The 16,703-nt window shown below is 41.1% G+C and overlaps 2 protein-coding genes across 4 annotated transcripts in view; one reads left to right on the plus strand and one right to left on the minus strand.

Moving 5' to 3' along the window:
• LOC127619542 (tripartite motif-containing protein 16-like) overlaps window positions 1-16,703 on the minus strand; it is a 171,110-nt gene that overhangs the window by 72,248 nt on the left and 82,159 nt on the right. The gene's annotated exons all lie outside the window — the stretch shown is intronic.
• The window catches only part of LOC127619543 (tripartite motif-containing protein 16-like), a 51,218-nt gene that overhangs the window by 25,984 nt on the left and 8,531 nt on the right, over window positions 1-16,703 (plus strand). The window contains exons 1-3 of one of the 3 annotated variants that reach the window (XM_052092400.1): window positions 14,255-14,912; window positions 15,054-15,149; window positions 15,246-15,479. The exons of 1 other annotated variant lie outside the window; for it this stretch is intronic. In XM_052092400.1, coding sequence (XP_051948360.1) covers window positions 14,334-14,912; window positions 15,054-15,149; window positions 15,246-15,479 — 909 coding nt within the window. In that variant the 5' untranslated portion in view covers window positions 14,255-14,333. Of the gene's footprint in view, window positions 1-14,254; window positions 14,913-15,053; window positions 15,150-15,245; window positions 15,480-16,703 lie in introns of those variants that run through there. One more of the 3 variants, XM_052092402.1, reaches the window with a different exon arrangement.

A 16,703-nucleotide genomic window follows, 5' to 3' on the forward strand; every position in this document is an offset into this window, starting at 1 on the left:
AGTTACATTTTGGATTCAAAGTCGATAAACAAAATACCATAGTGAATGTCCCATAAATAATAATTGACATACCCATGTTAAAATTGAAACCATGCTGAAGTCTCTGTATAGCGGTTGAAAAAAAGTGTCTAGTCTCTCCTTCACCAATGGCAGCATCCCCTGAAAGTTACAGAAGTTTACATCAACTGTGCAAAAATGTTCTATGAAAATCATTGTGTCATCATTTACTCAACCTCATGTGGAGCACAACAAAATATGAAAATACAGACATATGTAGACAGGATCTTGACCAAGTCAGGCAATGTGTCTAATAGTAAGGCTTAAATATCTTAACTGAAACAACATTTTCAGAAACTTAGTATGTTTCATGTAAACAAGGAACATTGTGTGGAGGCAACACTGGGCTTGAAATGCCACTGAATAAATGTAGTTATACGTGTTTAAGAGCACCTTGGAGTTTGCTTTTCACAGGGCATGCCCATTCTATGCTGTTTTGTTTGTAGAATGCAACAAGTTCTCGGTCTTGATCTTCCCTGTCCATCCTCACATCCATGATCATCAAGAGGGGCGTTCCAGTCTCATGTTGGAGAATTATTTCCTTGGTGTATAAGGATGCTGCTCTATTTTTATCTGGTTCAGTTTTCCAATCTGTAAAAAACAAACAACATGTAAACACTTCAGCTGAAGCCAGATATGTATTCTACAACTTTAGTGTTACACCTCATACATTATTATGCTAATCAGTTCCATTTCAAAAAATTTCAGAAAAAAATGCATACCATAATTCATGCTTGTGGCTTCTGCTGCATTTGAATGATCACCGGTATACGTCATGGGCACGAAAACGCCAGATGTGGATGGTTCTTCCATAGATGCATTTCATTCCAGAGGTTTTATTCTTACATTAAAATACACAAACTTTATTACCATACTTTCATGCAATGATGGAATAAGATGCCTTTATGAATAAAATGAACATTATGTATTTTAATTTTAATTCTATAATTAAAAGCAATTGATGCAAATGATATCATTTGAATGATTCTTACTTGTTTGGTCTGTTCATCATTGGTCTGTTCAGCTTCATCACTGGTCACACAGGACTTAATGTGTGCTGTCAGAATGACTAATGGGTAAGTGATTCCACATCTCTGGCATTTCTCTTTTGGCATATCATTAAAGCTTTCGGATTCTGGTGGCAGAGCAGTGGTGAAGAGGAGCAATGTAAAGAACTCCTTTAAAACCTTGTGTTGCAGTCTTCAAAAGCTTGCCACTGTATCCACTCTCATCGGGTGGAATAAGGATGAGCTTCCGGGAGCCCCATCCTCCTTAAAGAAACCATAGATCAAAAATACAGCAAAATAAAATATGCTATTGGAATGTTTTTAGATCATTCCTCTTTTTGTTATGCCATGATCAGTTTTTACAGGATTGGGGAGATTTTACAAACTATTTTAAGTTGGCTCAAAGGTGTGTATTTACACAAAATATAGCACTGTACCAGATTTTGTCTATTACTTGCAACAAAACATTTTTTTTTTTGCAAAAACTGCATCACCATGTTATGATTACCTGAATATTTATAGACAAGCCAACCCCCCCTTTTAGTACGGCTCTTTCATTTGGGCACATACCTAAAAATACCAAAATGCAAAACATAGGGCAAATATTTTATTGTCAGTATAGCACACAGAGTAAAAATGAAATGTTCATCAGTTACAACTGTAACACCGGTACCAACAGCCTGTAGTGTTTCATTATAGCAACATGCTTGAAAGCACCTCAGAGCACGTTCTTTTTTTTAAAGAATTGTACAGCTATTAATATGACTTCATTCATTGCTGTGTAATAATTAATCAAGTTCTGTTGCACTTAACAAAAGAGATTTATAAAAGTTACAAAAGAGACATCTCACATACTTCATCATAAGTTGCATTTTCGTCCATATGCATTTGTAGTGAGACAGACTAATGTCTTGTAGCAGTTTCCCCCTTCCTAATGTTGTAATTTGGGTTTAACCGTGATTTTCCCGGTTATGCATAATAACTTTTTAATGCGATTTTGTATTATGCGGCGTGCATAAGAACAGCGCATCTGTCGGTTTTATTATATCCCGCCCCTTATTCGGTGGTTTCGTTTATAGCCTATCAGCGTGCATTCGTGGGGTATATTAGGGCGGCTATGTGCCGCCTAGAGGCGCGTCATGGTCTAATGGCCCCCTCTTCTCCGGTATTGGGCGTTTCCGCTCAATAGCGTTTGGTTGCGCGAGGCTCGTATCGAGCTCCGCTGGCCAATTGCTGCCTTCATTCAGTCAGCTGTTCCATACAGCCGTGTGTATGCAGCTGTAATTATGGCTGTAGCTTCAACACTTTTGATGATCTAATCTGCTCACCAGAAGGTGTCTGTCTGGATTGAAGCTGCAGGGCTGAACTACGCTGCTGTTTTGTTTTTCGTTTTGTTATACATTTTGTTTTTGTATGTTTACATTTATAAACTCCGTCTCTGGCTTCAGAAGTGCTTTTTCCCCTCACAGAGAAGTGAGATTCGTCCTCTGTGTGTATCCTGAGCCACAGAGATTATCAGAGTTTGGAAATGGTGTTTTGTATTCATTGAAACCATTTTAATTTGTTATTGTTTGTGTGAAGTTGGTTCTGTTATGGTGATTTGTCATTATCTCTGCCCTTCACTGACATATGTGTTGTATGTTGAAAATCAGTTTGTCTTTTTGTTTTTAGGTGTATTTAGTTAATTTCCTCTTCTGTGTTTTCAGGAGCTGAAGGCCTAGTGCAGGGGGCTAGCTGTTCCGCGTGTTAAATGGTGGTAGTGCCCCTTTTCACCTGTGGAGTGCTGTGCGTCTACAACTGACTCACCTGTGTTTGTGTGTGTGTGTATGTGCGTGTGAGAGAGTGTACACTTGGGGGTGACGTGTCTTTATCGGGGAATTGCTGCCCCCGGCTAGCCTTCCTGCTCCTGGTAAGCCTCAGCCTTTTGCGTCAGTGTATAGGTTTATGGGTGTGTGAAGCCTACTACAAACCACACAGCTGATTGTGGTACTCATAATTTTAATACACTTTTAAAGCACGAAATGAGCATTCAGTGCCCATTATGATTAATCTGTATAGATGAATAAAATATTTTGTACCTTGGTATTCACGTCTCTTGCCCTCTTGTTTTGAAACAACGAACCTGTGTGCCCTTTTCGATTTGGGTTATTATTTCCCTGTTAAATACAGGGTGGCGTAGTCTGCTCATTTTATTGTCGCTTTCGTGGCGGCATCGGCGGCGAGCATCCCCCCTCGGCCGGTGCCGCCGCCCTATCTATCCTCGACCGGCCGTACCCCGCTACATTTGGCGTAGTCGGCAGGGTGTTTTCACAATTGGTCAGAGGCGTGGATCCATGAATATTATCTCTGTGCTTGAATATAGGCTAATGATATTATGTTGTATTTTTATTTTTTTTCAGAAAGCAAAACAGCAGTGTATGGTTCTGGATGGGAGTTAGTGGGTTGATAGCTCTTTCGGCCTTTCCTTCACCTGGTCTCCATGTTGCCTACCTGGTGGTGAGTGGTTGTGCCTCTAGTTATGAAGGGGGGAGTTGCAAGGACTGGATTGGCTGATAGCACATTTTAATTAGGGGTTGCGTCAAGCATAAGCTCCAGTGATGCTACCAGATCCCAGTGTAGCTCCCCTAGGGGCAAGGAATCTGATGAGGAGGTTAATGCTGGTCGTTGGGCTCCTCATCTGTGGGTTGTTGACCACGCCCGTTTTGGCCACTTTATGAGGTGTGTGCAGGGGAGATCGGGTATGGGTTGGGTGTAGAGAAGGGGGACCCAGGCGAGTTATTGCCTTTTACAGGTTTTCATTTGACTGACATAGCTCTATAGGAGGGTTGTGAAAGTTTGCTCGAATTCAGTATTGTTCTCTCTTGGCATGAGTTCCAGTTAGGGTGGAAAGTCCATTAGACTGCAGTCGCTTATTGTTACCCACATTTTTTTATTGGGGGTGGTTCTCTAAGTGCCCTGTTTTGTAGACTTGTGATTCACTTGTTTCTACCATACAGAACTGATTTTCTTGAACACTGTGACATAGGGTCAGGATTGGTTCTGGCGTGAAGCAACCAATACCTTAGCTGCATCACAGTTGGGTCTTGAGATGTTCTGGGGGTGGGTTCAAGCTACTCCCAATGCTGATCATTGGTAATGGCGTTAAGCTGCCGGTGTTTAATTGTATGGTACTTTCTTGGAATGCGTTGATATGGGGTCAGGATTGGTTTTGGCGTCAAGTATCCAATGCCTTAGCTGTGTCCTAGCTGTTCCTTTTAAGTGTAACGTGGGTTTACGATATGATTCTGTGTGTGTGGTGTAGCATCAAGCAGCCACTGACAAAAAGAAAAACTGGGTTGTAATGTTGGCTTCCATGTACGAATCCCTTAAGTTGTGCATTTAGGTTAGTACCTAATGCTGTAACAACATTTGTTGGCCCTGGAATTGGGTGTAATGGCTGTCGGAGTGTTGCTCGTCGGGGCGACGATCCAAGAGCTAGGGGTAGATTGTAGTGAGACAGACTAATGTCTTGTAGCAGTTTCCCCCTTCCTAATGTTGTAATTTGGGTTTAACCGTGATTTTCCCGGTTATGCATAATAACTTTTTAATGCGATTTTGTATTATGCAGCGTGCATAAGAACAGCGCATCTGTCGGTTTTATTATATCCCGCCCCTTATTCGGTGGTTTCGTTTATAGCCTATCAGCGTGCATTCGTGGGGTATATTAGGGCGGCTATGTGCCGCCTAGAGGCGCGTCATGGTCTAATGGCCCCCCCCTCTTCTCCGGTATTGGGCGTTTCCGCTCAATAGCGCTTGGTTGCGCGAGGCTCGTATCGAGCTCCGCTGGCCAATTGCTGCCTTCATTCAGTCAGCTGTTCCATACAGCCGTGTGTATGCAGCTGTAATTATGGCTGTAGCTTCAACACTTTTGATGATCTAATCTGCTCACCAGAAGGTGTCTGTCTGGATTGAAGCTGCAGGGCTGAACTACGCTGCTGTTTTGTTTTTCGTTTTGTTATACATTTTGTTTTTGTATGTTTACATTTATAAACTCCGTCTCTGGCTTCAGAAGTGCTTTTTCCCCTCACAGAGAAGTGAGATTCGTCCTCTGTGTGTACCCTGAGCCACAGAGATTATCAGAGTTTGGAAATGGTGTTTTGTATTCATTGAAACCATTTTAATTTGTTATTGTTTGTGTGAAGTTGGTTCTGTTATGGTGATTTGTCATTATCTCTGCCCTTCACTGACATATGTGTTGTATGTTGAAAATCAGTTTGTCTTTTTGTTTTTAGGTGTATTTAGTTAATTTCCTCTTCTGTGTTTTCAGGAGCTGAAGGCCTAGTGCAGGGGCTAGCTGTTCCGCGTGTTAAATGGTGGTAGTGCCCCTTTTCACCTGTGGAGTGCTGTGCGTCTACAACTGACTCACCTGTGTTTGTGTGTGTGTGTATGTGCGTGTGAGAGAGTGTACACTTGGGGGTGACGTGTCTTTATCGGGAATTGCTGCCCCGGCTAGCCTTCCTGCTCCTGGTAAGCCTCAGCCTTTTAGCGTCAGTGTATAGGTTTATGGGTGTGTGAAGCCTACTACAAACCACACAGCTGATTGTGGTACTCATAATTTTAATACACTTTTAAAGCACGAAATGAGCATTCAGTGCCCATTATGATTAATCTGTATAGATGAATAAAATATTTTGTACCTTGGTATTCACGTCTCTTGCCCTCTTGTTTTGAAACAACGAACCTGTGTGCCCTTTTCGATTTGGGTTATTATTTCCCTGTTAAATACAGGGTGGCGTAGTCTGCTCATTTTATTGTCGCTTTCGTGGCGGCATCGGCGGCGAGCATCCCCCCTCGGCCGGTGCCGCCGCCCTATCTATCCTCGACCGGCCGTACCCCGCTACACATTGTCTTCCGCCCCAATCCAGCGTGCATATGTACCAGCTGCTCACTCTCCTTTGGCGTTCGATCATATTAGTGAGGCAGCAAATAAAAGTTAACAGGCAATATTTTTTCGGGTTTGCTGGGGTTCACTGACAGCATTCGCCTTTTACCCCGTCCTTTGCTGAAAAACCCAGGAAATGATCTGTAGGCAAAAAGGGATCATTTCAAACCATAACAACCATTAAATAATCGCATATTTATTTTTGCCAGTATGAAATAAAATCAATAAAGTAGTTGCTAAACCTGGTCATCTCAGTTTGGATGGAGGCCCTCTGCTGAAAAGTGTGCTGCCTATGAAGCCTGAACCATGTAATGCATACTAAATATTTCAGTAATTATAACTACAAAACAATAAATGCATGCACAAATACATATACATAACAGGCACTTCATTTCTCACAAACCATCCTTTTACATAATACAATTAAAATATAAACACAAAAACCTGACATTATCCTGACTGGGACCAGCTGCACTGCCTGAAGTCAGCAAAGATAGCAAGTGCCTGATCTGACAACTTCACTGTCCTGTAAACACATTAACAGTTGAAGCAGAAGAATTGCATCTTGTTATTATGCCCTTTTATGCCCTATTATGCCCTTTTTTTTCAAGTCTTGATAAATATTTTACATTATTGCATCCAGGGGCAAAAATTTCATCAAAATGTTGGGGGGGACAATAAACATAACAATTCTAAAGAGCAATTTTTGAAGAGGACACCAAGGGGTTTTTTGTTGTTGCCCGCGTTTGCATTTGTATTATTTTATTTCTTAAACAATTGTTTTAAGAATATATCATTATATTATTTACAATACACATATTTTAATGATATTTTAGGGGGGGACAACCCTCAGATAGGGGGGGTCCCGACCCCCCCACGATTTCCGCCTACGATTGCATCATCTCTCTTCAGGTGAGATACCAGTTGGGGATGCGGGGCATGGTACTCTCCGTGTGAGAATGACAGTCATCCAGCTATGTTTATTGGAGTCCGCTGTGCAAATTAGCCATTAAATGCTTTACAATAATTCTACAATTTGCATGAAATTAAGCGGAAATGAATCGTATGATGTAATCACGCCTGCTAAACCACACACATCTGAATGATCATTCGTGATGTTCATGTCTTGAGCTCAAAACGCACTTACAAACACCAACAAGTGTTTGAAATAACACCCGACTTGGATCTGATGTGGATTCCGATCACAGAATGAAGCAGAATTACATTCATTATTGAGTTATATGTGATGCTTACTCTTACACATACTAATCACTTTCATACTAAATATACTTTATACTAAAACAAATACCAGAGACCGCTTAGACAAATGCCTCACCTGCTGAGAATGTGCTAACCTAACAGATAAATATAAATCATAAAAGTTTAAGAACCACTTACCTCCGTGCGGTTCATGGTCAGAATGGCGGCCTTTTGAATCACGCTCGCGCCAGAGAATTATTGCACCTCCACCTGTAATTGGCCAAAATGCTCCGTTCGACTTCTCCAAGACCCTCTACTCTTCCCTGTGGAACACGGAATCTTGATCTCTGACCCACTTTCTGTAGATCTGAATTTCTGCGGTTTGAATTTTAGAATAGTGAATTTGGTGTTCTGAATTTCTTCTTCATCTTGAAAACTTGAAGCGGTATTTTTAAAAACGTAATATTTATAGTGTAAGAATTCAGAACCAAAAATGTGCTGTTTGGAAATACATATTTATAAAATTGTGCCATAAAAAAAATATTCAATTTGGTTAAATATGAAATGTCCAGGATTGGAGTTTAAAACATTCAAATTCAAACCCATTTTAAATACCATGTAATATAAAATTTTGCGAAATCACATTTATAATTCAAATTCAAAAGTCTATAATTCAAATTTACACAATTCAAATTCAAATTGTTTTGGCATATTTGTGGCTCCATATCTCACCGGCTCACCTCTCTCTCTGTCAGTCTCACTGAACAGAGTGTGCCTCCGAGTCCGGGCAGGAAATTGAGACCACGCGCTCGCGGGGCAGTGTTGACGACTTTCTTCTACAGAAGTAGATAAGGTTTCTCCAAAAAGTCGCTAGATGTGTCGCTAGTTGCTTTTTTGAATAAACGTTGCTAAATCTAGCGACAAAGTCCCTAAGTTGGCAACACTGGTAACATCCCCTTTGAAATCAACGCATTCGCAGCATTCTATGACGCAGCATAAACTCTAGTCAGTGTGAAGGCAGCCTAATGTGGAGGACAAAGTGCCGCTTGACGCTGATTTTTAGCGGAGCTTTGACGCCTCGACTCAACTCATGTGAAATACTCTTTACAATGATGAAGGAACATTACTGAAACTCAATATTATTTTTATTATGCTATTATTGTTGTCTTTTCTGATATAAATAGTGTTCAGCAGTTTAAATACTGTAGGAAAACGATACAATACATCTGCTTTGTTTTTATAATGCTTAAACATTCTGCTGAAGTCTGTAGATTTGAGATGCAAATTTTAATAATGTAGATTAGAACGTTAGGACGTTATTTATACTCATTATTATTATTATTATTATTAGACTATTATTGTTGTCTTTTTGGATGTAAAGTCATACTCGGCCATTCACAAACTGAATGGAAATTATAGTCTGCTTTGTTCTTATAATGCATTTAACACTATAAAGTCTCTTGGCAGATTTCAGTCCTGAACTTTTCAAAAGATTCAATGACTCGCTCATAGCACATTAGACTTTCATTTGTTGCCACCTAGTGGCATCTCCAGAAGGGGTCACTAAACTAATCAATTACACTATGTAACACAATTTTTGTTCCTGGGCAGTAAGTGTTATTTACTAATTGCTTATGCCCCAAAAGTATCGAAAATGACTATTATTCTCCACAAACTTTGCTTTTGTGCCCAGAACAGTAATATTTTGAAAGTACATATTTCTAATGAGAAAATGGGCGAATTTGTGTCTTTTCGTTCACAAAGTCAGAAAAAAACAACATATGAATCCAAATGAACATGTATTTATACTAAAGTTATACAAAAATAACTACAAAAGATTTAGAAGTAGGAATGGGCATTCATCAAGAATTTGGTATTCGAATACGTAAGCTCATAAAAAAACTAATATTCAAATATTATATTATTTAAATGAAGGTAATTAATTAGAAAGAGACATTATAAGATATTTTTTTTTAGTCATAAAGGTTGCGTCACCAATAAAATATACACACTTCTAATTATATTCAAAACAAGCTTATATCATGTCCTATGTTTTTTTTTTTTATATTTAAACAAGCAATGCATGCAAAAAAAGACTAGAATGAAAGCATTTAAGCTCATGCAAAACAAAGAAAAAGAAACTGCTAATGAAATAGACAGACAGAATTAACGTACAGGACGACTATAAACACTTGTCATATAATAGTTATCATGTTTATATTGTATTTCATGTTGTGTTTTTGTTGAGAAAAACAAGCATATCCACATGCTCAGTGAACTATACTCATGTTGAGGAAAATAATGACTTGAATCCATTTTGGAATAAGGCTGTGTAACAATATGTGGACAAAGTGAAGCGCTGTTAATACTTACCGTATGCACTGTATACACACCAGTTTAAATGATGGATTGTCCCTCCACTAGCATAGTCTTTCTCGGATGCCATGTTTGTTGTTTACAGAAGCATCGTGGGGATTACATTGCTATGGGTATGCTGCTTTCTGACGAGCTGCACATATATGAGAGTAAATTGTACATTTAAACAGGAACCAGCTTTCTCACAGTAAGCCACATTCTCACAAGAACCCACTTTTTTGGTGTCCATATGAACTTACTGAGTGACAGACCACGGCTCTGACTGTTTGCCCCTTGTGCCCCTCTAAACACCTATTTTCCCCCACAATCCATGGACAATTTGTTTTTTTGTGGAGCGTCTTGAATCCACTCCTTAAAGGGGCTCTGTCAAATATTCCCTGTTTTTTGTCTTGTCTTTAATGTTGAAATTCTGGTTTAGTTCCTGTTTCCTGTTAGTTTAGTTTTCATCTTATGATTGGTTTTCCCCTGATTGTTTCCACAGGTGTTCCTCGTTCCCTTGTTTGCCCCCATGTGTATTTAAGCCCTTGTTTTCCCTGTTTCCTGGGTCAGTCTTTGCATGTTTATTTTGATGATCTGTTCTTGATTCCGTGTTTTGGTTTTCTTTATATTCTGAAATAGTTTGCTTATTCTTTTTTAATAAAGCTGCATTTAGATCCTCATTCCTCTCCTGCCTCGTCACAGAAACTCACTGTATATATATGGCCAGAAATGCAAAACTTTGCGAAATTCTAATATTATTTTTACTATTTGAATAATTAATGCAGGACAAATATCCGACTACTCGTGCACATCCCAATATAGAAGTGAGTAGTTTTTTTTAACGATTATACTGTAAATCACTTTTATGAATCAGCCCCCAAATGTAGTCTCCCATCATGTTCATTATACAGTCCTTGATAGCAGCGTTCAAAGTTCAGTATATCCTGTAGCGCTGGCCTTGCTCCTCCGAGTACGCTCCCATGTTCTCCTTGAATTTATCGAGATGAGCATCAAGGATATGGACTTTGAGGGACATCCTACAGCCGATTGTGCCTTAGTTCTTCATCAGAGCCTCAACCAGCTCCACATAGTTTTCGGCCTTGTGACTGCCCAGGAAGCCCCAAACCACTGCGACAAAGCTGTTCCAAGCCACTTTCTCCTCACTCCAGGATCTTCTTTATCTGTGGTCTGAAGAACACACCAGCTTTGACATTTGCCTCAGATAGCTTAGGGAAGAAGGCTTGAAGGTACTTGAAGGCTGCCAACTCCTTATCTAGAGCTCTGAAAAATTGTTTCATAAAGCCCAATTTGATGTGCAGTGGCGGCATCAGCACCTTCCGGGGGTCCACCAGTGGCTCCCACTTGACGTTGTTCCTCCCCACAGAGAACTTGGTCCGTTGTGGCCAGTCCCAACTGTGGTAGTGCACCTTGGTGTCTCTGCTGTCCCAAAGGCAAAGATAGCAGGGAAACTTGGTAAAACCGCCTTTGAGACCCATCAGGAATGCCACCATTTTGAAATCTCCTTATGACCTCCCAGCCATACTCATCATACTTCAAGGCGTCCAGCAAGGTCTTGATATGTTTCCACTTAGGCAGATGGAACTAAACTGAAGTGGTGGGCTTAAGGTCCCTGTATTTAAACTACTATTTATATTACTGAAAAGTTCAAGAAGTTACTCGAAATGTACTCAGCACTGAATCAGAAAACTGTCTTGGACACAAAAGCAAAGTTTGTGGGGAATAATAGCCATTTTCTATACTATTGAGGCACAAGAAATTAGGAAATATCACTTACTACCAAGGAACCAAAAAAAAAAAAGAACATTATTATTGATTATTGAATCTGAACATATTAGTAAAACAGAAGGAAGCAACACCAAAATGAGAATTAATTCAACGATCGTAGTCAGTTTATTCTGTGTATACAACATGTAGTATGCAGAAAACATGGAATATAGGCATAAAAATGAAAACGGCAAAATAAAAGCTTGATTTAAATGGATCTGTCTCCAGCCGGCCTCTTTGGCTGATCTGTGAATACGTTTGATGAGTGTTACGTCACAATTCAGTAGCTAACACAGGACAATTTATGCCCAAACCAAGTATATCACAGCCGGATCGCCCTTGCTCTGTTTCGAGCCAATGCCCGACTAAAAGCTCCTTACATCCCACCTCACCGGCACCTGCATATCAGCACGCGGGGTTCCCTCCGGGTCTGCTCCAAAAAAAGCTCGATTGGAGACAAACAACACTGTTCCCCATCTCCCCACTATTGTTTGTCGGGAAAGGAATATTGTTGTTCATAATATTGTTCAAAATGTTGTTTCTTTGTCTTGCACTCAAATCAAATTGCAATAAGTGCAAAAAAGAATACAGCTCATTTCCTCTGTCCCATGCGTGGCGAGCCCTAACGGGTATTTCAGAATGGGTGCAAAAACTATCCAACATGTTTCTACAATTCAGTTTGAATGCTAGCCAAAAAGTTCAATGGTGTTCTGTTTTCCACGGTTTCTTCTGAAGATGCGCCCATGTTACGAGCTGAAATACACAGTCTCACCATGAAAAACGTGATGGAGATTGTGCCAAATTGTCAAGCACAAAAAGGTTTTACAGCCATTATTTTCTTGTTCCAAAGAAAGACTTCCGCAGATCCTGGATCTGAGACATTTAAATCGTGCACTTATAAAGCGCCAATTCAGAATGATTACTCAGAAACGGATCTTATTGCATGTACGCCACACACGATTGGTTTGCGTTGATAAATCTGAAGTATGCGTGCATTCATATACAAATTGTACAACATCACAGGAAGTGTTTGAGAGTTTTGAGATTCACAAAGTGCATTGATGATCATCACATCGACATATGTCCCAGGCCACTTGAATTACTGCGCGGGCCTACTGCCACGCTAAGGGGTTATACCGGGCGAATGGAGACTTCATCCTCAAACTGTACTGAGGATTTGGGAAATATTCAGCAAAGCAGAAATCGATCTATTTGCCTCAGTGGAGAGTGCCTACTGTCCCCTCTGTGAAGTCCCAAAACCCAACGGATGCAATGGCACACAAATGGCCGGCAAAACGCAAATTTACGTTTCCCCCGGTATGCCCTATTCACTCATATGCAAAGTCCGAGAGGACAAGGAAACGGTTCTATTAGTTGTGCAGAAATGGCCCAACCAGCCATGGCTTCCAGAAATGATGGAGATGCTGTACAGATCACCATGGGAAATAACACTGAGGAGGGATCTCCTCTCTCAGACACAAGGCACAATCTGGCATCCCCTACCCCAACTGTGGATCCTGAATGGGGCGCACTACACGCGCCAGTACTGACGAATCAGAGAGTGGTTCATAAAGTGGGTTCAACATACCCCAGGATGGCATTCCAGAGGTTGCAAAGTCTACAGTTCGATTAGATCTTAAAAGGAGTACAAAACTTGGGAGCCACTGGTGTCCAAAATATCATCATGGACACACTGTAGAGAGACGACATGAACAATGCTAAACCTCCCTGTAAAGCAGCAGGAGTGATTTCCTCCTTTTAAAAGTGACACAGATATTTTGTTGTTATACATGTTGTTGTTTACTTGGTATGCCAAGCATGTTGTTATTTGGAAAATTGGAAGGATTTATTTTCTTTTTATTACAAATTGCAGAAAATATTATTTTATGTTGTATTAGAAATGCTTAGCCTCTCAGGTTTTAATTTATAAGATTAATATTTATGTGTATTATAATGGAAATGTTAAGAATTAAATAATATTTATGATGTCAGGCACTTTAAAAGCTGAAAAGTGTTAAATGTTGTATTTGTAAGAACTGAAGGCATGTGAACTCGTGTCATTTTTAGAGTTTGCTAAAACAAGGTGATGCTTTTTTATTTACTTTGAGTTGGACACATTTTTCTTTTCTTCAGTGGAACAAAAAATAGCACATCATGTGATGGTTTATTTAGCGTAATTTATGTTGCTTAGGAAACAATTTATGTTAATGTACAATTGAACTATTTGCATGTTCATGATGATTAATAAATACATTTCAAGTGTATTAGATTGTGTTTTTGAATCACATATTTAGTGGCATTAAAGTGTTTTAGAAGCAGCTGAACTGTAAACAAATAGCAAAGCAGTATATATGCAAACACATTTAAGATTATAATAAAAATACATTTGAAGTGCAATATGAAATATGTTTTATAATTGCAGAATTATTTGCACTAAAGTTGCATTACAACTAATATTATAATGCTAATATTAATTACGTCCAACATTATACTTTAATATATTCTTAATACATTAATATATATGTATTTAAATACATTTCCGGTGCATTATAAGATGTTACAATATTACATATTTAGCACTATTTAAGTGGGTCCAAAAAAACACTCAAAAGTTGAACTTGTTGCATTAAATATACATTTACCCCCTGAAAAAGTATGCTTGAGTCTACTTTGTTTTCACAAGGGATAGTCACAGCTTGACATGTCAATGAATCCCAACAGCAGTGTGAGAATGAAGGAACTGGAACTCCAGGAACAGTTTTCAGTTTTGCTGTAATTATGGATGCATATGAATGTCTTGACTCACAGCAACTTTATTTTCTCACTGACTCTGAGATTCTGTGTGAGACTGACATCTAGTGGACTCTTAATATATGTGAATTTACAGACACACCTGTTTTGCACACGTCTCAAATACAGAATCAGGAAACTCAGTTCAGAGAAACTGAAACTTAAACTGATCTTGAGCTGTTGTTTGTGTCTCTCTATCAGTGTGTACATGTAGTGAAATGGCAGACTTTTTAGAGGAGCAGTTCAGCTGTTCAGTGTGTCTGGATCTACTGAAGGATCCAGTGGCCATTCCCTGTGGACACAGTTACTGTATGAGCTGTATTACAGACTGCTGGGATCAGGATGATCAGAAGGGAGTCTACAGCTGCCCTCAATGCAGACAGACCTTCACCCCAAGACCTGCTTTAAATAAAAACACCATGCTGGCTGAAGTGGTGGAGAAACTGAAGAAGACTAAACTTCAAGCTGCTGTTTCTGCTCACTGTTACGCTGGAGTTGGAGATGTGGAGTGTGACGTCTGTACTGGAAGAAAACACAAAGCCGTCAAGTCCTGTCTGGTGTGTCTGGAATCTTACTGTCAAACTCATTTTGAGCGTCATGAGGAGTTTCACTCAAGAAAGCCACACAAAGTGACTGATGCCACTGGACGACTGCAGGAGATGATCTGTACTGAACATGAGAAGATTCTGGAGGTTTTCTGTCGGACTGACCAGCACTGCATATGTCTGCTGTGTATCATGGACGAACATAAAAACCGCGACACTGTATCAGCTGCAGCAGAGAGAAAAGAGAAGGAGGTATAAACTGAATTTATTACACATTGATGTACTGAAGTTAAATGCTCACACTTCTGCTTCATGTTATTTCATGATCTCATACTGAAATAATCTGGTTTTAAAAACTGTATTACATTTATGTGATATTTATTTGTTTAACAGAGACAGTTGAAGGAGACACAGATCAAATTGCAGCAGAGAATCCAGCAGAGAGAGAAAGATGTTGAGGAGCTGAGAGAGGCTGTGAAGTCTCATAAGGTGAGTTTTGAGCAGAACAGAAGTTTGAGACTCAGTTGGGACTCTCCTCCAGTGCTGGAGTTCTTTCACTGTGTGATTGTAATGTGTGTGTAACAGCACTCTGCACAGACAGCAGTGGAGGACAGTGAGAGGATCTTTACTGAGCTGATGCGCTCCATTGAGAGAAGCCGCTCTGAGGTGACACAGCTGATCAGAGGTCAGGAACAGGCTGCAGTGAGTCGAGCTGAAGGACTCTTGGAGCGACTGGAGCAGGAGATTGATGATCTGAGGAGGAGAGACGCTGAGCTCCAGAAGCTTTCAAACACGGACGATCACATCCATTTCCTACAGGTAACAGAATGACAATTATCAGCTGAAATGCAAACTGGAATGTTGTCAGGAATTCTGTCAGTTGATGTTGAGTGTTGAATTCAAGAACGTTCTCTTACGAGAGGTTCTCTCGTATTGCGTAAGCTAGCTTACGCTACGGGAAAGATTCATCTTTTCTGAGATATTGAAGCCAAAAAAAATAAATAAATTATTCTTAATTTTGTATCATTTGTCAACGCAGTGCAGCAACTGCAGACCTTGAGCGGGCTAGCTAGCGAGCTCATTGGTTGCTCTGCGGCAACTGCTGCAGCCTATAGACGAACTTGGGCGAACTCGCGTCCAATGAGAGGCGTCCGCGCGCTTACTGCATCAAAGCCCGCGAAAATGGGCGTGGCTAGAGTGTATATAAGCATAGTTCGTAGGCTGGAACCCTGATTTTCATCTCTTCAGCGAAGCTCTTTGCATCTCTGAACTGGAAGCCGCGTCGCCGTCCGAGGGGCATCTAGCAACCTTGGACAGCGCTCGAAGAAGCCGGCCGTCTTCGCCACCTTCAGCCATCCTGCGAGCTACGCCATCCGGCGACGTATCCTTTTTTAGAGCAAGCTAAGTTCCTCAGCGAACTTCACAAAAGAGTATCGAGCGTCTTTTTAAAGATGCCTCGCACTTCCTGCGGCTCATGCCGCGCTCCTCTCAGCACCGGAGACCGCCACATCATCTGCGCTCTCTGCCTGGGACGGGAACATGCAGAGCTCGCCCTCGCTGACGGCGGATGCGACCTCTGCGAGGAGCTTCCGATGTCGACCCTGCAGGCTGGACTCGAAGCATGCAAAACCGAAGCCGCCGCGCCGCCTTTCGTTTCGCCGCGCAATAAGAAGCGCCGCTCCCAAAGGCTGCCGGAACCGGTGTTAGAAGCGACTGCCTCGCCGGAGCCTCTCCCTCGAGTCTCGCTTTCACCCTCCCCGCCCCCCCGGGACGCGCAGTTGCCGCCGAGCGGCCACACTGCTGCCATCTGGGATGACGAGGCGGAGGATAAGGGTTGCTGTTCCATCATGGCTTCGGACAGCGAGGAGTGGTCAGGCTCCCAAGCCTCCTCCTCGGCCCAGGAATCCAGAGGATTCGGTAGCAGCACACCTTTGCCCGCCCTCCGCAAGATGGTGGTCTAAACCGGTGCTCCCGTCTAAGGCCTGCAGAACTACTTCCGCCTGTGTTGGCCACGCCTATGCCGCCGCCGGCCAAGCCGCATCT

The sequence above is a fragment of the Xyrauchen texanus genome, chromosome 26 (genome assembly GCF_025860055.1).
Source record: "Xyrauchen texanus isolate HMW12.3.18 chromosome 26, RBS_HiC_50CHRs, whole genome shotgun sequence".
NCBI lineage: Eukaryota > Metazoa > Chordata > Actinopteri > Cypriniformes > Catostomidae > Xyrauchen > Xyrauchen texanus.